Source organism: Hemibagrus wyckioides, linkage group LG25 (genome assembly GCF_019097595.1).
Source record: "Hemibagrus wyckioides isolate EC202008001 linkage group LG25, SWU_Hwy_1.0, whole genome shotgun sequence".
NCBI lineage: Eukaryota > Metazoa > Chordata > Actinopteri > Siluriformes > Bagridae > Hemibagrus > Hemibagrus wyckioides.
In genome coordinates this window covers 8,641,035-8,667,438 of record NC_080734.1, presented here as the reverse complement: position 1 = coordinate 8,667,438, position 26,404 = coordinate 8,641,035, and the positions used below count along the sequence as shown (strand labels likewise).

Sequence of the window (26,404 nt, the reverse complement as noted above, 5' to 3'; positions counted from 1 at the left end):
ACCAGACATGGCCACAATGTACAAAGCCCTCTGTGCTGAAGATGGTGGGAAACCATCACGACCATGACGTACTGACACTGGAGACTCCTTTTATAAACATTAAATAAATACATCACCTCCCAGAAAATTCTCTCTCTTAACTAATGACATTTTCAATGCAATCAATATTATTAGACTTAGATTATGTAGGAGTATTCAACCTACAAGTGCCTGTGAATCAGCTGTTACTATAGAAACGTATTAGAACAAGTGCAGTAATATAAAGCTGTGACATTATAAGAAGTCAAAATCACAATTTAATATTTAGAATATTTATTAAGCAGAGTGTAGCGGGTGCAGCCGCTAACATTTGGTTTGCACAGGAGCTTTTCCGTCGGAGCAAAGGATTTTGTGTGCGTGTGTGAATGTGTGTGTGTGTGTCTGGCATACGAGTGTGTAATCAACTGGGCAAAGAAGCAAATGTGCCAGATTAGAGGCCTGCAGGAGCAGCATTCTGATAAACACACCAAACACACACACACACACTCAAAGACCAGGTGGGTGGAGATAGAGAGAGAGCGAGAGCAAGAGAGAGAGAGATGCTGCACATTATATAATAGGTGTTTTGCTCTTCTGCACTAATGGAGAAAATCTGACGAGACTGAAACATCAAAGTCAAGAGAAAAAGTGTGATGTAGATACAGACGGAGGGCAGCAATAATCATATTTGTATCCATCTGAATGAGTTTGGACTAATGTGGACATTTTCCACCTAATATTCCTCCTCACACAAATGGAGTTGAATAGCCGAGACATGAATCTTTACTTTGTACTGGATCTATGAGACAAGCTAGCCAATATTTATGCAAGCTAAACTAAAACGGAATAATTTGTTCATAAAATAGCAGAATGCAATTAAAAATTAAAAATACCAATCAAATGAATCTCTTCAGTCAGATCATTTTGCTTTGGGGTAACTCCTCCTGTCAGAGTCTGAGGCTTGCACACAGTGAGACCAAACTATATCCTTCATTCAAGTCATTCCAGTCCTCATGCAGTCATTAGCTCAGTCTCAGGCTCAGATGCTTCCTTCCTAATGTTTCCCAGTTTCAGTTGGATAAAGTCTATGGTTGACATGTAGATCAAATACAAGATCTATGTTGCTGCTTAGAGGAAAAGCCAGACCTCCGATATGGAACTGTTATCATCATTCACCTCCGATATGGAAACACGGAACGATCATTCATCTCGGAATTCCTGGATAAAAAAAAAAAAAAAATCCACTCGGGCAACATCCACTTTATCCGAGTTCTCAGACATAAATTCACCTGATGTCACGAAAACATGTCAGTGCAGATGACCCTGATGGATTTGATTAAAATGGAGTTGGGTGTACTTTTCACTCAAGTTGTTGTCAGTAATAACAACGGTCATAAAACGTCTTTAGAAAAGAAAGCACAACAGAAGCATTTTCACTCATGCTCTCATACGCTGTACATGTAGAGCGTTTAGCAGATGCTTTTATCTATGCAGTGTGTAAAGAAACCCGCAAGCCTCAGGCACCGGCAGAAACAGGAGTCAGTGTTGATATACGACTACATTAATACACATGCTTCTTCGAAAGAGTCTCTTTCCTAAAGTGCTGCATTAGTGGCTATTCTTATTAAAGACATCAGTCTTCAGTCTAGATTTTAGGGAACATTAGGGATCTTGGCTTTTTAAGACGGTCAGAGAAGAGCAAATTTTCACAAGGTCTACATATTCAATGACATTTTCATGTTTTAAGTGGAAAACAATTGTCTTATTTAATTAGGCTTCTTAATATTTTGTTAAATAACCCGTGTGTGTTGTTTTAATGTAGGAAAGGAATCTTATGGGGCATAATATATTTTACATTTTTAATGAACATATGGATCATAGTTTTATGAACTGAACTTTTAGGAAATGTTTTTTTTTCCTCTTTGTATTTTAAAGGGTATTTTTCTTTGCATATGATCTCCTATGCCATCATTTTGAGCCCCATACTGAGAGTATCTGTTGTGTATAAGCCTGCACATTGTGTGTCTGGTGAAACCCAAAAAAATGAAGAATACACTAAAAACACCCGTGATTTTTTTTTTTTTTTTTTTTGATAAATAGTGAACGTATAACATTAAAACTTTGGAAAGATGAGGTTGTAGCCTCCTTGAGCTTTAATATGTGTATGAAAGTTTTATTCTTCTGTAAGATATGAATGCATGTTGTAATGTTGCTGCTAATATTAGCCTGGTTTGTGGAGGATACAGGCTCATTCATATTCAAAAGTATATTAGTGAATACTGCATTTAAATCCTGAATCTTTTTGGTAATTTTTCTTTTATTTAAAATACATATTCGCCATTTAGTGAACGATTTCTTGGAATGCTTTTCCATAAACCACTAACTAAAATATGATGTAATAAAAGTCTTCCCTTCATTATTGATCAAAAAATATAGATGAAATTATTTTGGCATATTCTAATTTAACTAGCGTTTCAGTACAAGATGTAAAGATGAACGCAAGCATACATGAAAAACATCTAACATCATCTTCAGTCTAAATAGTGAATGCCAGATAAATAGGCTACACGACATTATGATCCTAAGCAATTTGTTGCAGCTGTGTCATTTATTTATTTCAATAAGAAATACCGTAGCCTTTGTAAGAATTCACAAAGCTTCCTGCTCTGACGCAGAGGAAAGTGTTACATGTGATTTCTCTTTGCTGTAAGCTACAATTGAGCGCAAGTCTTGATTGACGAGGGATTTTAAAGTTCGCAGTGAACGTGCACAACCCTGACTCAGCCTCACTGATTATGATCTGGGTTTAACTTTTAATTGACAGTTAAGCAGGCATGAAATGTGGCTAATTCAGCTCAAGATTTAAGATCCTAGGAGTTATATAATCTCCGAGTCAAACTTGAGAACATATAGAATATATATAGAAAAAATACATGTTCTTAAATTGCTTTGACTCCTATTATAAAAATATTTGCATGAACATTTTTCTGAACATCTTTCACATATTTCACTTTGCACGTCAGATAAACTCAATAAAATAGCAAGACAGAAGTACACACAGACAGACATGTACGGGAAGAAAAACACTTGCATTGGGCAGAAAGACAAACACTCAGAAAGAGAGAGACTGAGACAAAGACAGGAACAGACAGAAAGAGACAGACAGACAGAGATAGAAACAGACAATGACAAATAGAAACAGAGACAGACAGAAAGAGAGACAGATACAAACAGAGACAGACAGAGACAGACAGATAGAAACAGACACAGAGACAAACAGATAGAAACAGACAGAAACAGAGACACAGACAAAGAGACCGACAGATAGAAACAGACAGAAACAGAGACAGACAAAGAGACAGACAGATAGAAACAGATACAGAGACCAACAGATAGAAACAGACAGACAGGCAGAGATAGACAGAAAAAGACAAACAGAAACAGAGACAGGCAGAAAGAGACAGACAAAGACTGACAGAGAGAGATAGAAATGGATACAAAACAGGCAGAGACAGAGAGAGAGAGACAAACACAGTGAGATGGACAGTCTGAGAAACAGACAGACAGTTGGGAAGACAGACAAAAATAAGCAAGTTAATAGTAAGTAAATAAATAGGCTGACACGCACGCAGACAGACAGTCAAAGATACACAGAGAAAAAGCCAGTCAGTCATACAGACAGAGAACGTCAGAGTTGGAGAAGACATCCTTAGAGAGACAGACAGACAGATAGACAGAAACAGGGACTGTCAAAAAAAAAAAAAAAAAAACAGCCCACAGGGACATCTATTTCTCTTTCAGTCTAATGTAAACTTATAGCAAATAAACAACCCACTTTTTAACAAATCCATGGGTTTTATAAAAAATGATGCTCAGATCTTTTATGTAATGAGGTCAGAAAACTTGCATGAATAGCAAACAAACAGCATGACATCCCCACATAACCGGCACACTGCTGAGATCTCAGAAAGTCTGGCTTTGTTTATAACCATTAAGGAGCGAGCAAAAAACATGGCGCAAGCCAGCAAACAAAACTTTACATAATGCCACACACACACACACACAAGTTGTATATCAAACACATACACAGACTGTGTGATCTATAAAGTGTGGAATCTGGGATTTATACCAGCTTAACTCATATCACAGTGGCAATGTAGAGTCATCTGTTCAATAACGCAAGATAAACATTGACGAAGATCAGAGCCACAATTCAAAATACTTATCGCTGACAGAAATACTAACATTATTTGGTTGGTTGCTTATATAGCACTATTAACAATGGACATTGTAAAGCAGCCTCACAGAAATGCAGTTATAAAAGTATATAAAATTTCACAAAGCAACACACTGTTGTGTATGATGTGTGATCTTTTTCCCAATCTTTGACTGTCCAGTTTTGGGGAACGTTCCAGATCTTCACGTTCCTCAACTTTAGAATGGTTTGCTTTTCGCCTATAGACAGCTCTCTGGTCTTTGTTATTGTTTTTTCGGCTGCTCCCTGTTTGGAGGTAGCCCCAGCAGATCATTTGATCCACATGTTTCGATCTGGCACAGGTTTTACGCCGGATGCACTTCCTGACAACCCTCCTATCTAATCCGGGTTTGGGACCGACACTGAGAGTTAACTCTTCAGTGGCTGGGTTAGCGCCCTGCCTGGGAATCGAACCTGGGCCGTGGCAAGGAGAGCACGGGATACTGCCACTGGACCACCAGGAGGTAGACAGCTCTCTGGGTCTTTATGATGGTTTATCCTTTTAAACAGCAAATACAGCCTTCACAGTCAAAACCAGGCTCAGACCAAGGGACCATTTAAACAAGCTGTGCAACAACAAGCAACCGTCAGTCACATGTTCCAATATTTTTGATCATTTAAACCAATGTGTGGGTTCAAATAAAAGCGCCCATGTATTCATTTAAGACATTTAGAAATGAAAGCTAAAATTTTGATCCATCAGCTTCTATTCATCTGCTGATCTCAAGTCCAAACGTCTTTAGCATAGAGCAAAAACTAAAGAATTGGTCATAATTTCTGATTTTATTTTTCCTTTCAAATTCATGACATGCAGTAAAATTCCTTTAATGACTGTCCATTCCATTTTTTTTTTAAATCAATTAAAAGTAGCATCAAATGAGGAATTATTAAAAATTGAGACAGAAAACAATGCAATGAAATAAACTGGAATAGAATAAGAAAAAAAAGTAAGATAAAATGGCTGTGCAAAGTAGAGTAGCAAAGGAAAAGCAATAAAATAAGGTGGTGAAAGTCATGGAGTGAAAAATGAAAGAGACAAAATCTGACTATATGAAAGCATATGAACCGATACAGTTATTGATGAATACGGTGGTATGAATATAGGATGACTGTGTATAAAAATGTATAAAATAAAGCTATTTAAAAAGATTTTTTTCAGTAAACAGTTCATAATCTGTCTGATAGCTAAACATGTCTATGCGACGTTATGAAATGATAGCATTGTTTTGTTCAATGGGAAATAAGAATTAATGTATCAAGATGAAACTGGATCAGTTTTTCAGCTTTGTTTACAAGCACAGCAAATTTACTAGATAACCGGAGGCGTGTGTGAATATTAGAGCTGATGGGGTAGAGTTTGTTTTCCTCTCAGTGTGATATGTGAAAGAATGCTACCAAATTAATGAACATGTTTCTCATAACCCCATACATTTCTTTATGAAAGTCTCTGATGTAGACTATGTAGTCTAAACTAGGGGTGTCCAATCTTATCCAGAAAGGGCCGGTGTGGGTGCACCATCTCCAGTCTTGCAACTGTCCACCGTCTTGCAAGCGCCCCCAGTCCTGCAAGCGTCCGCAGTCCTGCAACCATTCAAGTCTTGCAACCGTCCCTGACTTGTATGTGAAATCCCAACCCACCCCCCTGTTTTGCAACTGTCTACACAAGTCTGCATACCTCTCAGCTGTGTGTTTTATATAGCACCATGATCCTTGAGGATTGTTGTTTCACATCACTATGTACCGCATCAGATATATACGGCTGAAAAGACAATAAAAGCTTCTTGAATGGACTTGAGGTGGGTATGTATCATGAATCCCCCCACCCCTCAAGCCCTTGAATCCCCCAATGTCTGTGAATTGGTCTAAGAACCAGTCAAGCCACAAGATTAGGGATGGGGGGAAGAATAGCCCATGCCTCACAATTCACTGATGTGCAAAAATGCCATAATCAGACTTTTAATTGAACAACGTTAATACCTCAGATGACAATAAAACGCTATCGGCAACGGCTGTCAATTTTTAATTACTTAAAAGATTCGAATTCAAAAACTCATTGTTAAAAATGAAATGCTGCAATGAATCGGCCTGAAGGTGTTGGACGTAATAAAGAAAGACGCTGTGTGTGGGATGGAGATATGCAAGTCAGCACTGCAGCAGCCTATTACTGGAAAATCAGCTTTCTCTCTTGAGCTAGCCATTAAGAGCGATATGATTTAAGCCATATTATCTGTACATCAAAGGCAGGCGCCGCACAGCAGGAAAAAAGCACATGAGGATGACCCGAAGGAAAGAGTGCAGGTAATCCTGAGTGAGCGCAGACAAGATTCTGATTGTGTAATCTCGTCAGCTGGCACTTTTCGGGAGAGACTGAGAAGTTAATGGAGTCCACAAGTTATTTTTATACCACAAAGAGATGGAAACACCAGCAATGCTGAGACTCAATGAAGGGCTTCACGTCTCCAAGATCTTGCGTCTCCTGTATAGGACTGTGATGATGACAAAGGTGTCCTCTCTTACCTGGCTCAGTACAGTTCTTCTCCAGAGTCTCGTTGTTTTGCGCCAAAGCCATCAGTTTCCTGCTCCAGTGGGCGTCAACGTTTATCCCTCCGTCTACGATCATGCCGTGACCTGAAGACAAATGGAAATGTTGGTCAGCATGTGTCACAGTATTGAGCTTTAAATCGTAACACAAAAAATACACATTAAGTAAACTGCCATTTTAAATTACATCAACGTGGAAAAATGAACAGACATGACCTAAAAATAAAAAAAAAATCATCATTTCCATCGTTTTTATCTGATGGCTCATTACATTCTAGCAAGATTGTGTTTAAAGGGCAGGAGTTAATAGACGTATCCTAGACAGACCTTGTTACCCTAGGAGTAACATGCATGTCCTACAATTCTCCCATTAAAAATTATTTTAACTGTAATAACTTGAAAATCTTTGGCTATTAGGTTAGTGAAATAAATAATTACTCTCAACACCTGACTAGCTGGCTTGTAGCAGAATTTAAAACTGGAGAAAGAGCAAATGCCAGAAAACTTCTGCCATGATGATTTTTTTTGAACAAATGAGAAGTAAATGTTCACATACGGCCATTTTCTTTTTCCATTTCAGTCATGTGCAATAATGACAAGACCAAATATTCTCAGAAATGCTATCTTAGACATATATAAGGAAAGGAAATGGGAATACACTTTCAGATTCCTTATAGTATAAAGAGCAGCCGTTATAGTACTTTGGGAAGTGTGTGCGCAGTCATTTATTTCCTCAGGCACCTATTTGGCTAATGGTAAATACACAGCAGAAATTAAATACACAGAATTACTCACTTAACCCCAAAACGGGATGCAATCAACACTGTCTTTAACCAGTTTCTGCTTCCCTGTTCCTACAAGAACACCACAAGTTTACTCTTTTTGTCCATCATAAGATAATGAAATATAATATGGCACAGGAAGTCGCGTACCATCAAGTGCTGGATGATAATTAAGAGTTTAATTAAGGTTTTGATCAAGGGTAAGAATGATCCTAGAGCATGAGACTGAGGCAAGCTAGCCAGGCACATTCACACCATGGGGAGACAATTCATCGAAAACCGATGAACTCTGGGGAGGCAATTCATCGAAAACCGATGAACCCAGACAGACACAAAAGAGAATATAGTTCTTGACTCAAACCACATTGAGAAACAAATCAAGATCATATTATATTTTGGTATAATATAAAAATGGGATTATTTTGTATACTTCTAAAACGAGGGGTTTTAAAAGTGTAAAAGTGGTATATGTATATTGGATACTACAGATAGATATAGATGGATAAAAATCAATAAAGATGCATCAAAATGGTGCAGTAAAAAGAAAAAAGAGAAGCTATCAGTATAGTACAAGTTTAGAGACCTGTACTGGTGACACATACATTCAGCCTGAGAGAGGAAATATTGGTATGTTTTTGGTAGTTGAAAGAAAACTAATGAACTCCGATGAAACCCTTGAAATAATAACACAACATTTGCCTGGCTAACAAGTCTGATCACAATTTTCACTTTTACAAGAAACAATATGTAGATTTATTTCATTTAGGCATTACAACAGCATGTGGTTACATTTGTGAATGGCAGGTCATTCATTTGCACTTACTCATTTATTGGTGTACTTGCACTGCTGCAGCCAAAATCCTGAGCCAAACGAACTGCTATTAGTATAAAACATTATTCAGGTTGCCGTAAAGCAGCAATATTAATGATTGTTTAAATAAATTATTGTGGCAGTGATTCTGTTGTCCTGCTTAGAACAACTCATAAGCCACTTGTAGGTGAAAGCCAGGTCTGATAAATAAAAGCTATGCATAATGCATCCATGGCAAGTTTTGAGCAAGATGGCATGTGCAGCCATGACTCAACTCACCCTATTTATTCACTTCATACATTCAGGCTGTTTAGTGATTGGGAATTTAATATTCAGTCCCAAACACAGTGGAGCCTCGGCATACGATTTTAATTCGTTCTGAAGGTCGAAAGTTTGTACTGCGAGACGAATTTTCCTTATAAGAAATAATGTAAATGCAGATAAACCGTTCCAGCCACCCAATTACCAATACGAAGCCTTTGCAAACTGTATGGCTGCTTACAAAGAACTGACTCAAGCCAAGCCTTCCATGTCAAGGCTCCTCACAGGAAGTCGTGCCACCAGGCTTGGGCTAAAAACAGAACAGAGCACTGACGCCACCAATCTGTCAACAAAAATACACCCGAAAAATCACATAGCTCTTCAACACATGACGAAGGCAACGTGAGTTGACAATTTTTAAACAGATTTTGCGCAACTTAGCCTGTATTCGGTTCATCATATGCCAAAAACAACTTCTTCAGGTACATGCACGAGGTCATCTGTTGAATAAGGGGTTTTTTTTTTTTTTTTGAAGGTTGCCAAAAAGTAAATGCTTCAGAAATGAATTAAACTTCGTTGAGACACAAATCAAGATTACAACCTTTTTATATGATATAGAACTGATGGAGGAGATTTTGAAGTGTGAACTGGGTCATATTGTACCCCAGTTTAGTCTTGCTAGTAAAACTACTTTTATACTTACACTAGATAACCTGATGGATGAAAATGGAGTAGTAAAAAGAAAAAAAAAGTGAAGCCAGCAGTATAAAGCCAAACAGATTAAAAGAGAAGTGAATATGGATTATGCTAGCAGCTTATGAAACACTATCACATTCCACATCTTTCATTTTCAAGGACCATATGGACGAATATCCAGTGGCACAGGTCTACCTCAGAGACCTGTCCCGAACAAGATGACTGATACAGCAAACAGCTATCCGGTCAACACGGACACAAGGACAAACGCCAGTCACCACCGATGTCTGTGCCATGACCTTTCATTCGTTTTTGCGACAATGTTAGCAAGCAGCCGAATATATGCACTAAACCCCTCTCTCTTTCCAAAAAAAAAAAAACCCTACTGAACTGTGCAGGCTTCATTTCATTGCCATGGCAACAACCCATGGTTCATTAAAGCACCTCCTAAAGAAAGAGACAAAGATGTGAACAGTGTAGATCTTTTATTTGAACAATAAACTGAATGGGAAGGTCAAATTTAACTCATGTAGCTACACACAGAATAAAGCACTAAAGATTAGCTTGTGTCCTGCATTCTGCATGGAATTAGTGCTGCATGAAAAAAACTAATTGTTCCACTTGATCTAGATACTAGGATTAATCATTTTAATGTATAGATTTTCATACTACAGTGCTCTCGAATGATCCACAACAGCTGCGACAGTAGTTATGGTAGGAAAATAAATGAAAGCTTTATAACAGTGTTCTAGTTCTGATGATGTTTAGACTGTGCCCTGCATTTAAGGGTTTTTTAAGAAAAAACAATGTTCTGGCTATTTATTAGAGCCTTTTTTAAAACATTTCCATCATCTGAGCATGCTAGGTTCAAGGCGATATTGAGGTCTAAGAGTTTCTTCGAAGAGGTCTTTAGAGTTATTAAAGTTTTGACTTAGCCCAATCACATTGAAAACCCACTTAAAGGGGTTAATAACTATAAGAACTCAGGAATAAACACTGTAACTTTGTAAATGATGGGTTCTGCTTTCTACACAATAATAAAATAAAATAAAATAAATCACAGCCCTTGAGGTTTTGCTTCACAGACCCCACTTTGAGAATCACTGGTCTATAGCAATGTCTCATTAAAATATTTTACTTCGGATTCTCCAAGAAGGACTTATTTCTACACTGAAGGTCATATCTAATTACATTGTGAAATAGAAATTCCCAAAAATATCATAACTGCTGAAGAAGCGAACACACATTGGCTTCGTCAGTAGAAAAGGGATGTGCGTGAGGCAGAAATATGCCGTTCAACAATCCCCCTCAATTTAGCTGTGCACACACTGTGTCCATCAACTGGCCATCATTGGAGAGGTGAATTAGGGTTATTACCTTTAGCCAGATACAAACAGGAAGATTCAGACTCGGCAGGACTCGGCTGTGGCAGGGAAATGGAGAGGGAGAGTGAGAGGAATAGTTGATGGACAGGGTGTGCTCGTTTTTTTTTTCCCCCTCTGATCTCTCGCATTCAGATTATTATGAGTGCAATCATAAGAGCTGAGGTGCACCAACACACCCACAGAGCCTTTCATCATGCCACCATTACACAAAAAGACAACCATTACTGAGGTTTAGATTTACACCCCACACTTCCTCATGCGAAATTCAACATTCTCACTGTGATCTAATATGCTGTATAATGTTGTTTTATCATAATCTACACAGCCCCTTCTTTCCCTGACTGGTTCTTTGGCTTACAGATGACTATGATGAGTTTAGAGCTTCTGTGAAAGGAGAAATTATGTCAAGCTTCATCTTGCATCAATAGCCTCAGTTTGCCGGAAAGGACAGAATGCTAACTAGCTGGTTAGCTAAACACTAACTGTGAACACTCATTGCAATTCAGCACAGCATACAACAATTTAAGATTGTCAAATGTTTCTATAAAGAGAAGAAAATCCTTTGGAATGATTATTAATACCTATAGTTGCCAATGTATTGAGAGTGTTGGCCACCATTAGCTGGCTACGTTGCACAACGTTAGCAAAATAAGGTAGCATTTTTCTGTTTCTTAGCAAATTTACACAATGTTATGACTGTCAGAGGTTGTATTATATATCATTAGCTTGCAAAAATCATCCAAGGACTGACATATAAATCAAACATACGATGAGAATCACCTCAGAGACTAGCAATTCCTACATTCTAGCCATTACTAGTCAAGCAGAAGGCTAATTTTAAAAGGAAATAGCAATCCAATATCAGAGAAGTAACAATATTTTGTAGCTGATTTGCCATAAAAAACTTTGAATGAACTTTTTCTTGTTTATTCTAATTTTAATCATCTATTAGTTAAAACAAAGATTTTGCCTATCCTAAAACAAAAAGAAAGTTACATTAGGTTTTCATTAGCCTTTGTATAGTAATCCAATCATCAAAAGTTAGTGAGTCTTGTATCAACCCTTTCTACTTGATAACCCTTGCTTAAGACAAATATTAGAAGGTAATACACATCAGAGCATGCGTCTAACAATTAAGAAAACTTTGCATAATGCCAAAAACTGTAAGAAATCATTTCCTCTTCTTGGTTTGCTACATTAGCATCTTGAATCCAGTTAAAGCAGCCTCAGACACTTCTGCTCATGAGCCATGGACCGTCTGATTATAGTAAACTTTTCTAATAGTAAAGAAATGTCATGTAACAAACAGAGTGAAAGAAAAGTAAAGAATATAATTTTATGCAGTGTACACAATGGCAGCGGTCAGCATGATGTTCCCGTTTGACAGCTCCAGGGTCTCTGATTCGATCCTGACCTCAGGTTACTCCCAGTATCAGCCTGGGTTTCCTCAGGGTGCTTCAGTTTTCCCCTCACCTCCCAAAAACATGCCAGTCGATGGATGTGCTATGCTAAATTGCCCCAAGGTGTGAATGTATGTGAAAGTATGTGTGTGTGTGTGTGAGAAAGAGAAAGTATGTGTGTGCATGGTGCAGTGGATTGGCATCCCATTTAAATTGTACTCCAGCTTTATGCCCAGTGTTCCAAGTATAGGCTCTGGATCCAATGTGACCCTGACCAAGATAAAGTAGTTAGTGAATGAATCAATGAATGAATAAAGAATGGCTGTGTGTAAGAATGCGGTCACTCGTCTCCTTAAAATCATTCAATGTTTCAGTGACTTTTTGTTGGACAATGCAGAATACGCAGCATCAACTTTTAATGTCTGTATCTGTGTGTTTGTGCATGTGTGTATTTGACAGAGTATAACAATAATAGTATCACTGCGTAATGTTGCTTAAAAGCATAACAAAGGAAATGACAGATTCACTGGTTTCTGATCTCTCCTCTCACATCTGACAAAATGCCAAACGATTCCGAATGAAGAGCTGAAGGCTGTCGATAAATTAAGGCACATTAACATCACCCAAATCCTGCTTTAAAAGGCCCCATATTTGTTCTATGAATATGCAAATTGGACACACCCCCAACCCAACCCTTTCTCAGGTACTGCAAGACCTGCATTTGTAGATTAAAAGCTAATTATCTATAATGCAAGCAATAAAACATGATGGGGCATGCCGTTATAGAACAATGTTCAATATCTGGGTGGTGTAGTGGGGCCTGACATCTGTTACCACCACACAGAGGACTATTTTCCGGTAAAAGCATGTCATGAAGTGCTTTATTAACAGCAATTTGCCAACAATTTGTATCTATTAAGAAGGTTAGCCATCTATTAAGCCATTTAGAGCGATGTTTAGTGTTGAGGAACGTCCATGAAACATTACATTAGTTACAGTACAGCAGCTGTAAATAATCCCCTCACCGGTCTCCTCTTTTTTGTTAATTAGATATACAAAAAAAAATTTATTATAGCAAAAATTTCTCTGTACAACAGAATTTCCTGCATCATGAAACTTAAGTAAAATCTTTTCCTCATGTTTCAAAGAGCTGCCACTGGAAAATAATAAATCAAATAAATAATCTCCTCACTGAAAACTACACTATATCAAATATCATGAAACATATTTATGTAGAGCATCTGCCAATCAATTATCTATAGTTTTACTACAGAAACAATCACATTACATTAATATAAGGCTGTGATTTATGTTGTAGCAGATACTACTGTCAGTGCTCATCAACACCTTCTGACCAATCAGAATCGAGAATTCAACAGCACCGTGGTATGATACAATTTGCTTGCTGTATTTTTAACGAGACATGCTTTATAAAATTTACAACCTCAACTTGAGAGATTTATGTTAAAGGATGGGTTACTGAAATAGGGGTCTCCTGACATGACTTGATTTACAAATGTGCTCATGACAAGACCTTACAATCTCCACTTCTGTATTATTCATTTATTTAACAGATTTATAAAATATGTTTAAATAAAAAACCTAAAAATGGATTTTTTTTGTGCCACTGTTTCAAAATAGTCATTTTCAAACAAGTCAATGCCTGTAGAAGTTTAGCAAAATAATTCTCCATCTACAGCCACTAGTTCCATATCAACACAGAGAATAAGAACAACAGAAGACAATAAACTAAAAATGGATATTTTTAATAATAAGATACTAAAAAAAGCTCAATCTGTGGCAGAATGAAAAAAACAAAAAAAACAAACAACTACTAACAATATATTTCTTGGATTTTTTTTACCAGCTCCAGTGTGGAGAGCTATGTTAAGAACTGTTTTTCATAACCTCATAAGATGCTAAATTGCTCCAAAACACTGCACAGGACAGCTCTGGAGACTAGTGCACGTCCAACTATGATGCATTTAAGCATCTACTAGAGCAATGCTGCGTATGTTGAACGTCCAGGATGATAATCGGCATGTTCCTGCAGTGTAGGTGATCATGCGATGCTGCAGGAGGTAATTCAATACTAGGAGATTATGCTGTGCAGCTCTACTGTTCTCACACACTGCGACAAGACTCATAGTGAAGTCCTCAAGCATGAAGAAAACATCCTGCACTGACCCATATCTCCAGAGTTCAGACAATAAATCATGGAAACAAGTGCAGGGTGCCTGGAGAGCGCGTGCCAGGTGCCATCAGCATCCTGAAGCTCTGTCTAAGAGAGGATTGTTGACTCCAGCTATTGACACTCTTTCACTGTGGCAGGTGACAAATGCCAGGTGGATTTAACCCCATGAAAAACTCTGTCCTGATTCATCATTCTATATGTCACAAGTGTTAAAGCTCTGAGTATCTAAAATCTGGCATTTTTAGGTGTACTAAGATTTGCTGACTCTCATTTAAACAATACTGAGCTCAAGATAGATAGCACTCGCTATAATTATGCTGTCTGACAGAAAGGTACTCTATCCTGAGCACTTTATTAGGAACACCTTTACATCTACTTGTTCACACAATTAACTAATCAGCAAATCATGTGGCAGTAGTGAGATGTATATAAATCATGTAGATATGGGCCCAAAGATTCAGGTAATATTCACCTCAACCATCCGAATGGCGAGAAATGTGATCTCAGTGATTTTGAGCATGGTGTGATTGGTGCCAGATGGTTTGAGAATTTTTTATAACCGCTGATCTCATGGGGATTTCACACACAACAGCCTCTAAACAAACATTCAGTGAGACTCAGACCTGTGGACAGAAACACCTGGTCTGTGTCCACAGGTCTGTGGACAGAAACATTCGGCTCGAAGGACCGCTTTTTAGGGCACCCGCTTCTTGGGGTGGTGGTAGCTCAAGTGGTTAAGGCTCTGGTTCGGGGTTCAAGCCCCGGCACTGCCAAGTTGCCACTAGGCCCCCGACCCCCCAGTTCCAGGGGCGCTGCATCATGGCTGACCCTATGCTCTGACCCCATCCCCTAAGGATGGTATATGCGAAGAAAGAATTTCACTATGCAGTAATGTATATGTGACAAATAAAGACAACTTAACCTTGTTGATGAGAGCGGTCAATGGAGAATGGCCAGACTTGTTTGAACTGACAGAAAAGCTAGAGTAACTCAGATAATCACTCTGTACATCAGTGTTGAACAGAAAAGCATTTCAGAACGTCAGTGGCATGGTTCACCAAAACTGGACAGTGTCCCGAGGCACACAGATGGTAGGGTCAGAATTTGGCACCATCAGAATGAATTCATGGACCCACCCTGCCCTGTGTGAACAGTCCAGACTGATGGAGGTGGGGTAACAGTGTGGAGAATGTTTTCTTGGCACACTTTGGGCTGTTAATTTCAGTCAATGATCGCTTGAATAACACTTTATATACAAAAGCAATCATATTTATACATCTTTACTCAAACTAAATAAGTGTGTGGTGAATATCAACATACAATCAGCATCCATTTTATTAGGAACACATGGACACCTGAACATTCATGCACTTAATTAAGTCATGTGGCTGAAGCATGATGCATAAAATCATGCAGATACAGGTGAAAGAGTTTCAGTTAATGTTTACATCAAACATCATAAGGAAGAAAATGTGTAGCTGACAAAAGTGGAACCTGATCTTCTGCCGCTGTAGCTAATCAGCCTCGGGGTTTAATGTTTTCTGAGATGCTTTTCAGCTCTACACAGTTGTAAAAAGTGCTCATTCGAGTTACTGTAAACTTCCTGTCAGCTCAAATTCATCTGGTCTCATCCACACCGTGCTTCAGCTAGCAGACACCTTCGCTCACATGTTTTTTGAAACATTCTGAGTAAACTCCATAGACTGTTGTGTGTGTGTGTGTGTGTGTGTGTGAAAAAAATCCCCAGGAGATCAGCAGATCAAATACTCAGACCAGCCTATCTGGTACCTACATCCATGATCAAGCCATGATCAAAGTCACAGACAATTATTTTCTGATGTTTGATAATGAATGTAAATATGACCTGAAGCTCTTGTCCTGTATCTGCATGGTTTTTGTTTGTCATTGCTTTGCTTCCACATGATTGGCTGATTAAACAACTGCATGAATGTGCAGGTGTAGAGGTGTTCCTAATAAAGTGGACAGTGTGAGTACATAATATACTAATTAGACTACATTTCAGACTGATCTCTCTACATTAATTGATCAGTATCAGATGTGTGATTGAAATGGCTCATTAGGACAGTTTATCTGATTCCTTCAAATGGGTAATTGCATAATCAATGAGGTAAATAATATCTTAGTATAGAAAACACAATAAAAGAAATTGTGCATTACACAGACTAGGACTAGGAAACACCTTTCCAAAAATGAGCAGCACCTTTAATCACAGTGACATACTGAGGACTGATGTTATTTCACGTTGCCATCCGGATCAGTGTGTGAATGCGTGTAAGGAGCATGTTATGGAATAAAAAGGATGCATGCATGCCTCGTCCTTGAATTGCATCTGCAACATTATGTGTGCGATCTGACAGGAACTGATGCAAAACATCGCGGGTTCGTCATGTAAACTGCACTGCAGGATGGAGCTCTTTAAATCAGTTGTGTGTGTGTGTGTGTGTGTGTGCAGCAGTGGTATCACTTCCCTGCAGAATATCCAAGAACCAGATCATCTGTGTGTGTGTGTGTGTGTGTGTGTGTGTGTGTGTTGCAGCAGCACCATCACCTCCATCTGCCCGGAGGTGATTATGGACTCACCTGCCTGGGTGAGGAGCTCCGACATGGCCCAAACCCCCAGCAGAAGGCTGCACAGCAAACCCGCCTGCGCGCACAGCAGCTCCCGCCTCTTACGAACTTTGAAGATCTTCGCGATGGCGCATTTCTTCTTCATGTTGTCTCTCTGCTCCAATTCGTTCCTCATTTCATTTCAGATGCGGCGTTTTCTCTCTATCTCTCTCTCTTCCTCTCTCTCTCTCTCTTGGCACATGCACCCGCTAAGAGCCGGTGTTTCGAATCAATGCAGCATTTCCGTCCCCAATGCTGCAGATTACTGTACTTCATAAATCGTACCGATGCAGATATAAATGCATGTGCGCGCTGTTTGCTCACGTGCACGTTCCTCGAGTTCGCCTTTTCTTTCTGGCTCTCAAAGCGGCGTGCAGTCCCACAGACGTGCCCGCGCGCGCGCCCCCGCGCTAGTCTTAATTGGAAACCGGAGCTGCTTTCATCTAGTTTAATTGGTCGGTATGTAGAGGGTAGTAGGCGTGACTGTGTGGTAATCCCACCCACTCGAACTCATCCGCAAGATGAAAAAGTAACGCACTGCCCGCCTTCGGTCCAGCAGCGATGCCCAGTAGCGATGCCCAGTTCAGACTTACTTCATCTGATTCGATTCTGTAAAGTGAATCGTTTAAATGAGTCGAACTATGCGACGATGTTCTTTCCATCACTCACAGCAGCATAAATGCGTTTTTATACTGGTTTCCAGCATGCTCAAGTCTACTTGCCCTCACCACTCAGATGCGTTTATTACGTTAAGTGAGGGTGCAGGAGCACAAGGAACAACAGCATTACACTCGGATTCAACAGTGTCACTGAAAGCAAGATTTGGACTAAAACTAAACATAGTTCCTCATACTCCAACCAGATGAACAATCTAGACAATTTGGCTTATTTATTTTAGCTCTGATCAAGATTAAGGTTAATGTTACTAAGAAGAAGTTTATAGCCTCAAGTATAGCAGTGTGCAAATTATCATTCAGTCACTTTTGGTATCCCGGGTGTAACACTAGGTACAAAGTGGGAAAAATTCATCCTTGATGTACCACATACACACACTATCCATCCATTGTCTATACCCGCTTTATTCCTATTTAGGGTCACGGGGATCTGCTGGAGCCTATGCCAGCATACATTGGGCTAAAGGCAGGGGTACACCCTGGACAGGTTGCCAGTCCATCACAGGGCCACACATATAGATAGACAACCACACACTCACATGGGCAATTTAGAATTACCAATCGAACTAATGTACATGTTTTTGGGCAGTGGGAGGAAACCCGGAGTAAACCCATGCAGGCACAGGGAGAACATGCAAACCCCACACAGAAAGGCCCCTGGCTGTTCGAACCCAGGACCTTTTCTTGTGAATCCTCAAAGTTTTTAAGGATTTGAATTTTGAGGGCTTATAAGAAACCCACCCATTAGGATCTCAGTAAATGCTTCTTCTTATTCTTATGTTTCATTTTTATGGTAAATCTCTATATACACTATATTGCCAAAAAATTTGGGACATCTGCCTTTACATGCACATGAGCTTTAATGACATCCTGTTCTTAATTTGTATGGTTTAATATGGAGTTGGCCCACCCTTGCAGCCCAAGCCCAATCCCTGAAAAACAACCCCATACCATAATCCCCCCTCCACCACACTTTACACTTGGCTTAATGCTGGCAGGCAAGTACCAATCTCCTGGCAACTGCCAAACCCAGACTCGTGCGTCAGATTGCCAGACAGAGAAGCGTGATTCGTCACTCCAGAAAATACATCTCCAGTAACAGCAAGCTTTACACCACTGCATCCCACGCTTTGCATTGCAGTTGGTGATGTAAGCTGCTTGGCCATGAAAACATATTTCAGGAAGCTCTCTACGCACTGTTCTACAGTTAATCTGAAGGTCACATGAAGTTTAGATGTCTGTAGCTATTGACTCTGCAGAAAGATGGCAACTTCTATGCACTGTGCTCCTCAGCATGCGCTGACCCTGCTCTGTGATTTTACGTGGCCTACCACTTTGTGACTGAGTTGCTGTTGTTTCCGATTGCTTCCACTTTGTTATAATACCACTACCACTGACCTTGGAATATTTAGTAGTGAGGAAATTTCACAAATGGACGTATTGCACAGGTGGCAGCCTATCACCGTACCACACTTGAATTCACTGATCTCCTGAGAGCCACCCATTCTTTCACAAATGTTTGTAGAAGCAGTCTACATCCCTAGGTGCTTGATTTTATACACCTGTGGCCATGGAAGTGACTGGAACACCTGAATTCGATGATTTAGAAGGGGGGTTTCCCAAAACTTTTGGCAATATAGTGTAACTTATGCAAGGCTAGTAATTAACCACCCAAAACTACTATCAGAAATACACCAAAAAATGGCATAGCTACATTTAGGATAGTGTAAATAAAAAAAATAATAGCACAGGATGTATATCAATCTGGTGTGTTCTTAGATCACAAACTAAAAACCAACCAACCAACAAATAAATAAATAAATAAATAAATAAATAAGCATCTGGAGTGTAATTATGTAACTGGATGATTTGCTGTGTACGTTGCTGTGTAATAATTAAACAATCAGCATAATAGTATACACTGTATACTTCACTCAGAACAGAAAGGCTGTGGAAGAAATGACAGGATGGAAGACCAAGGTCAAACGCAGGACACACATACACACATGCTGTCACAGTCAGGACATCAGAGAGCTGTCATTTCATATACAGCTACAGCGTGGTGCAATTATTTTATCCATCGAGACAGGTTGAAGTGTGTGTGTGTGTGTGTGAAACAAGTGCTTTTTAATGAGAGAAATCACACCATGGCGATGACCATTAATGGCTGGTAAGCAGGTAACAATATGCATAGACTGAGAGATCAGTCTTTATGATCAGTCATTGAGATCATTTTTAAGCATCCTTAATAAAATCGTTGCTATATGCCGACTATGTCGTTATGAAGTGTCTTTATAAATCAACGACTGTTCACTATTTATGTTATTTCACAATTTTATAATGCATTCAATTCTGCATTAAACGCGCAAGTCATCCGTTACCACAAAAAAAAGGAATTTCTTGAACCGTATGTGTCCTGTTTTTGTGTCCACTGGGTTTTTATCTCACACCAGCACAGTGTACAGCGGCCATCCCTATTAAAGCTCTATATTAATACACCACTTTGGCCATAATGAAGTCAATTCCCATTGTTGAACTTTTAATTTCTCGCCCTGTTCAATTAAATGTTAATGACATTTTCACTAATGGAAAATCACGCTCTTAAGTACCATTCAATTACACAGCACACACACCTGGGCATTAAGGCCATGGCCATGAGTGATTTCACACCAGAAAGTTCACACCAGTGGCAGATTTTCCTAACATAAACCTAACAGTTTAAACTCAAATGAGAGGAAGGGCAGGACGTGATTGAGGTGCAGGTGAAACACAACAGCAGGGGTAATAAACATTAACAAGGTTCATTTCTTTTTTCTACAATTATTATTTTTTCTAAACATATTTGGGGGAGATTATATAATAAAGACTAAGAGGGTAGACTAAGCATATGTTGTCCAATCAAACTACAAAGAGTTCTTGAGTTCTCTTGTTTAACTGAAAGTACAGAGTCTCTGCGACGACGTTAGTTTTGGCCATGACTTAATATTTTGAGCCTGCAATCTAACAATCTTGTGGCATAATAATCTGAATCTGGACATTTGAACATTAAAAAAGCATCGCATGCTTCAACTGTCCAGTTGTGGTGATCCTGTGCCCACTGTAGCCTCAGATTCGTGTTCTTGGCTGACAGGATTGGCAGGATCTCGGCTGTCAGGATGTCAGAACACACAAAAACATCAAACCTTGAGGTGAATTGGCGACAACGGCAGAAGACCAAATTAGGTTCAACTTCTTTCAGCCAAGAACAGGAATCTGAGGCTATCATGGGCACCCAAAACAAACGGGGCAGCTGAAGATTAGAAAAACATCACCTGGTCATTTTCAGTCTTCAACTGTCCAGTTTGGGTGAGTCTGTGCCCATGATAGGCTCAGATTCCTGTTCTTGGCTCACAGTAGTAGCCATGACTTGATGTTTTGTTTGTTTTGAGATGCTCACCACAGTTTAAAAGAGAAATTATTACACTTACTATAGTCTTCCTGTCAGCTCAAACCAGTATGCCTATTTTCCACTGACTTTCCTTTCTCATTAACAAGGCATTTCCACCAACAGAACTGTCACTCACCCCATGTGTAACTTCTAGAGAGTGTTGTGAATATCCCAGGAGATATTGAAATATTTAAACCGGCCTATCTGCCACCAACAATCATGCCATGGTCAGAATCATAGAGATCACATTTTTTTGCCCATTTTTATGTTTGATATGATCAATACCTGAAGCTGTAGGGCTGTATCGGCATGAATTTCTGCATTGCACAGCTGCTTCATGATTGGCTGATCAAATAATTGCATGAATAATGGGATGTTTATGGGTTCTTAAAATTATTTGGTAAGTGTATGTCACTAAACAGTGACTTCAGTATGATTTTCTATGATTGAAATGAATACTATAGTATCAGTCATATCCATTCTTAGTGTCCTATGGGCTTAATGTCTAATTCAATTGATTTAAATATACATTAGTTGCCATGGGTTTTACCGTAATTGTTATTTGGTAGATATATGACATGCTTACAGGCTTGAAAATGTGAAAATTAGGATGTAGAAATGGTGCTGCTTATCTGTCTTTCAGTAAGTTCAGATATGTGTAATAGCTTTACGGTTCCTGAGAAAGAATCAGCTGTAATGGTTTTAAGTAAAGGCAGTTACTTTTTCTAAACCCTTCCATTCAATCTTAATAGAAGCTATTCAGAAGGTTAAATTGTAGTGTTACAGCAGAGATTAACATTGAATTATACATGAAGCATTGCTCTACCGAGAAGCTGTTTCTGTATTGTTTTTTTTTTTCTAGCATGGCACATCATGCAGAGTATCAGACAGATGCTGACTTTTTCATTGGCCTAAATCCATCTAGCAGATATTTGTCACCTGTGAGAGTTTGAAGAAGTGTCAATAGCTTGAGTGAACAATTCTCTCTCCAGGAGACAGGCAGAGCCTCAGCATGCTGAAGGCACCTGACCGTGCACTCGTTCTTCTGATTTATGGCCTGAACTCTAGAGATATGGGTCAGCAAAGGACAATTTTTTCACGCTGGTTGACCCCAGCAGTCAGTGAACAGTGTGTCGCTCCTCTCTGATCTGCAGCAGGGGGAGTAGCACTATAGCTAAAGCTGGTTAAGCTCTTCCTGGCACTAGTCCGAGCACATTTGCCAGGTTTCTAGGCCTGGGCAGTCTAATCCTGTGGCATGGCATTTCACTGCACATATATTTTGTGTGATAGAGAAATAAGTCAGCAAGACGTGATCAGGGTCATGACTTTTAGAGCCAAGATGCCAGCCACACTTATGAACAGCGTTGCTTGTATTAATCTGTTTATACCGTTCTGTCCATATTTACTGACTCTTTCACTGGACTGAAAACTGACCCAAATGAAATTTCCATTCCAGCGACTGTTTGAATTCTCAAAGGTGTTGATTAATTTTCTGTAACAGCAGCTCTGGCAGTACTTTCAGAGAACACTTTACATAATCTAATTCTAATAATAAACAGATTGTCAACAAAGAAGAATATAGAATCAAATCCTTCCTGTTTATTATACTGATTTCGCATTAGTGGAAGGAGTCTTAGGTGTCACAGTCAGTATATTTTCAGTACACAGTACTTTGTGCTTTCCAGTTTCTCTGTAAACTGTCAACCTGTGTTTATTTTTTGTCTTATTAACTTGCAACATACAAACAGAAGGGCTAATAACGGATTGAATGTATATATTTACTATAATAGGATAAGTGATAACAGAAACTACAGAACTAACAGAAAATTCCACAAAAATGTTCAAGGGTCAAAGTTCTTCATACATATCATGAATTCATCATACATATGATGTAATGTAGTGCAATATTTTTCCTTAGTTACTCATCCCACAGGGCAAAAAATGAACAGAACCAACAATGAGCTAAGGATATACTTACATATAATAAAAATATTAAAAAAAAGTATAATAAACATACAAAAAAATATAAGAAAAAAAGTCTAGGGAGAAAGGATGAACAAGAATATAATAGAACGTAAACAATACAGTGTGTATAGAATACTAATATTGCATAGAATATTAAATATTCCTATAAATAGCTAAAAAGCATGATTCTTTCTAAAACAATGACAATTTTAAACATATAAAATTACCATGTACACACATTCAATCAAAATCTGGAATTAAATCCACATGGATGTGGAACGAACATGCAAAGAACCTCCACACAGGTAGGCCAGTAGCTCAAGTTCAGGATTATACCCAGGACCCTTGAATGATGAGGTGATGAACTGCTCTGGCACCTAATATATGAGCTAAAATCTTTCATTCAGAAAGCATGATAAGGGCAGCTTCTTGGCATAAAGGCTGTCTTCTTAGGTTCCTTATTGTAGATGAATTTATTGTATAAGTGTCCTCTGCAAGGATAATTCCATAAATCTCTTCACTGGAAGGCAGTTGCATGGAAGTTGAAAGCATGAGGGAAGACTAATGATGTCATTTGTGATATCATGACAAAATCTTCATCCTGAGTGTGAGAATGAGAGAGAGAGAGAGAGAGAGAGATAGTGTTATCTATTTATAGTGTTACATGCTTTACTACATAGTCTTTATGCATCATGAAGATATTTGACCGTGAAGGACCACTATCCAGGGAATGGAAACTGGAAATAAGTAACACTAAAATAGATCCATTATTTCGTTGTCGGAGAAGGGGAGAGAGGGTGATAGACACTGAGATAAAAGAAAAAAGACAAAACAGAGAAGAATAACCTTTTGATCTTGCCTTCCACAGAGGCTCATCAGGACAGACCGCAAAGGTTATTTCCTAAAAAAGCAGATGTTGTGTGCTGACAGAGAATTCCTCTGAGTTTATTTCCCCCAACCTGACAAGCTTCATAGGGAAAATAAATCGCTCTGAGTAAGCAGGAGCTCGGACGAGCGGGCAAAGAAGATGAATTACATCAAGCTCTGACCTCAAACACTCGGAGATCTGCTCATCTGCTGCCTTTGAGGAAAACTATGATTTGTAATATACAAGAAGCAAAGAGGTTAGTTAAGCGTATGAAATACCATTTGCAGTTCTATTTCATGCCTCCTAACCAGCAGGGTTACCTGGAAACCTTCTTGTGTACACATATAGCAAGACCTTCCCACAAAGTTGCATAGGGAATTATTCTGCAGTATTTGCACTAAATCAGATCTGCATCATACTTTCTTTTCCTTTCTTCTGTCTTCAGTTCATGATGGACTACTTATACACAATATGGAGCTATCTGTTTAGCATAGTGTGCCCATGGTGAGAGCAATAGTCTCTACTCAGCCAGATGCCCGCTAGACAATGAGCTGAAAACAATGATTCAGGAGCTCAGATGGTGGTGGTAGCTCAAGTGGTTAAGGCTCTGCGTCATTGACTGAAAGACTGGAGTTAAAGCCCCAGCACTTTCAAGCAGCCACTGTTGGGCCCTTAAGCAAGACCCCTGACTGCACTCTTACATGTAGCACCTGTTAGCGTTCCTGACAATCTGGGCAAACCCAGCTTCCCCAGCTCTCACAATCTTTGATAAATCACAAACAGGTTGGTTTGTTAGCTTGTTAGTATTATTAGTCCTGGTTGTGTTTTATTCAGCTATGCATGACCTACACAATTATGGGCCAGCAAAGGAGAATTTCTTTACCCCAGCAGTCAGTGAACAGTGTATTTATTTTCTCTGATCTGCAGCAGTACTTGCATATGCTGCCCAAGCACTTAGTACTTGATCAGCATAAACATGGCCCAAAAACTAAGTGAAGATGCATTGACTACTTGGTACGGACTTAAATTGCATGTGGCATACGCTGTCAATATATTAACTATTTTGCTGCTAATACACTCCTAATAATAGACACCTAGGCCAGGATATGGCAACTCCACTCTGACCGATGTGTGCAAACCAATTCTGCAGAGTCTCCCATGCATGTCAGGGTTACAAGACTGACATACAGGGATAGTTAAGTTTATAGCATATGGATTTAGAATACAGTGCATTGTGTATAATGTGACATGACTTGAAACACAGCTGACCATAAACTAGGATCTGTTACAGTCATTAAACAATAAAATCCTAATATCTCTTGTCATAATATCTGGCACACCTGGGTCAACGGGTTTGACCTCAGCGTCCATGATTTCTCTAGTTGTATCTCCGTTTTGAGCCTACAGCTGCTGCCTCTGTTATAGCTCAGCTCCGCAGTCAGCATTATGAAGGCTAAGAGGATTAGCTGATGGACAGTTTCTGGCTGTCCCAGTCAATTATCCAAATGAAAGCCCAGATCTCACATCAAACTGATTTTTTTGTGTCTCTGTCACAGGAAGTGGGAAGACACAGTGTTCTATGCTGTTTCAAGGAAAGGGAAAGATAATTATATATAAATGTGAATTATAGAAAAGCCTTTACAGGATAATTCTTCTAAAATGCAAAACAATATTACACCTGAGAGCGGAAAATAGCTCATCTTAATCAGCACACACACACACACACTGACAAACACACCGGAAAAAATAAAAGCAGTCACACAAACCGAGCACCAGTTAGTAACAAGGAAAAAGAAGGACAATGGGAGTACAGAGTGTGGTTGGGTAGGGTTATTACAATACCATCATTTTGACTGATATCACAATGACTGAAAAAATGATGGCAAAATACACTCTATTACATCGTTAAAAGAAATACCAAAGGGAAGGTGTTTTCTCGAATACACAAAAAGACAGCAAACCATTGCTGCTAATAATGACTGAACTTCTGTGGCTGATTTTTGTTTTCCTCATTCGTCATCAACTGCTGATGTTTTCCTTGGCCAACCTGTTCGGTCTGGTTATTAGTACATCAATAGTTTCTTTCTTTGTGAGGACATTCCAAATCATTGCACCGTCTATGCCCAATGCTTGTGTAATGGCCCTGATCGATTTCCCCCTCTTTCTTCAGCTCCAGAATGACTTGCTTTTCTCCAGTAGACAGCTCCCTGGCCTTCATGTAGGTTTATTCTTTTAAAACAGCAAACGCAATCATCACAGTCAAAACCCTGGGCTTAATCCAAGAGCAGACATTCAGAGCTACTAATTATTTAAACAATCAATCTAACAGGGCAGACCTTTTGAATAACTCGATTCAATTCAATTTATTTGCATTGCATTTTAGACTTTGGACATTGTCTCAAAGCAGCTTAACAGTAGTATAGAAACATAGAGAAAACAATTATAAAGTTTAAAGTTACTATTTGATCCCTAATGAGCAAGCCTGAGGCGACGGTGGTG

General features: G+C 39.0%; 1 protein-coding gene across 2 annotated transcripts in view; it reads right to left on the bottom strand.

The window, feature by feature from the left end:
• The window catches only part of slc24a4b (solute carrier family 24 member 4b), a 49,069-nt gene extending 31,530 nt beyond the window's left edge, over window positions 1-17,539 (bottom strand). Inside the window, exons 1-2 of one of the 2 annotated variants that reach the window (XM_058379470.1) lie at window positions 16,945-17,539; window positions 6,791-6,901 (exon numbers count right to left, since the gene is read on the bottom strand). In XM_058379470.1, the coding sequence (XP_058235453.1) occupies window positions 6,791-6,901; window positions 16,945-17,107 (274 nt within the window). In that variant the 5' untranslated portion in view covers window positions 17,108-17,539. The remainder of the gene's footprint in view (window positions 1-6,790; window positions 6,902-16,944) is intronic. The other variant, XM_058379471.1, reaches the window with a different exon arrangement.
• Window positions 17,540-26,404: the final 8,865 nt, after the last annotated feature.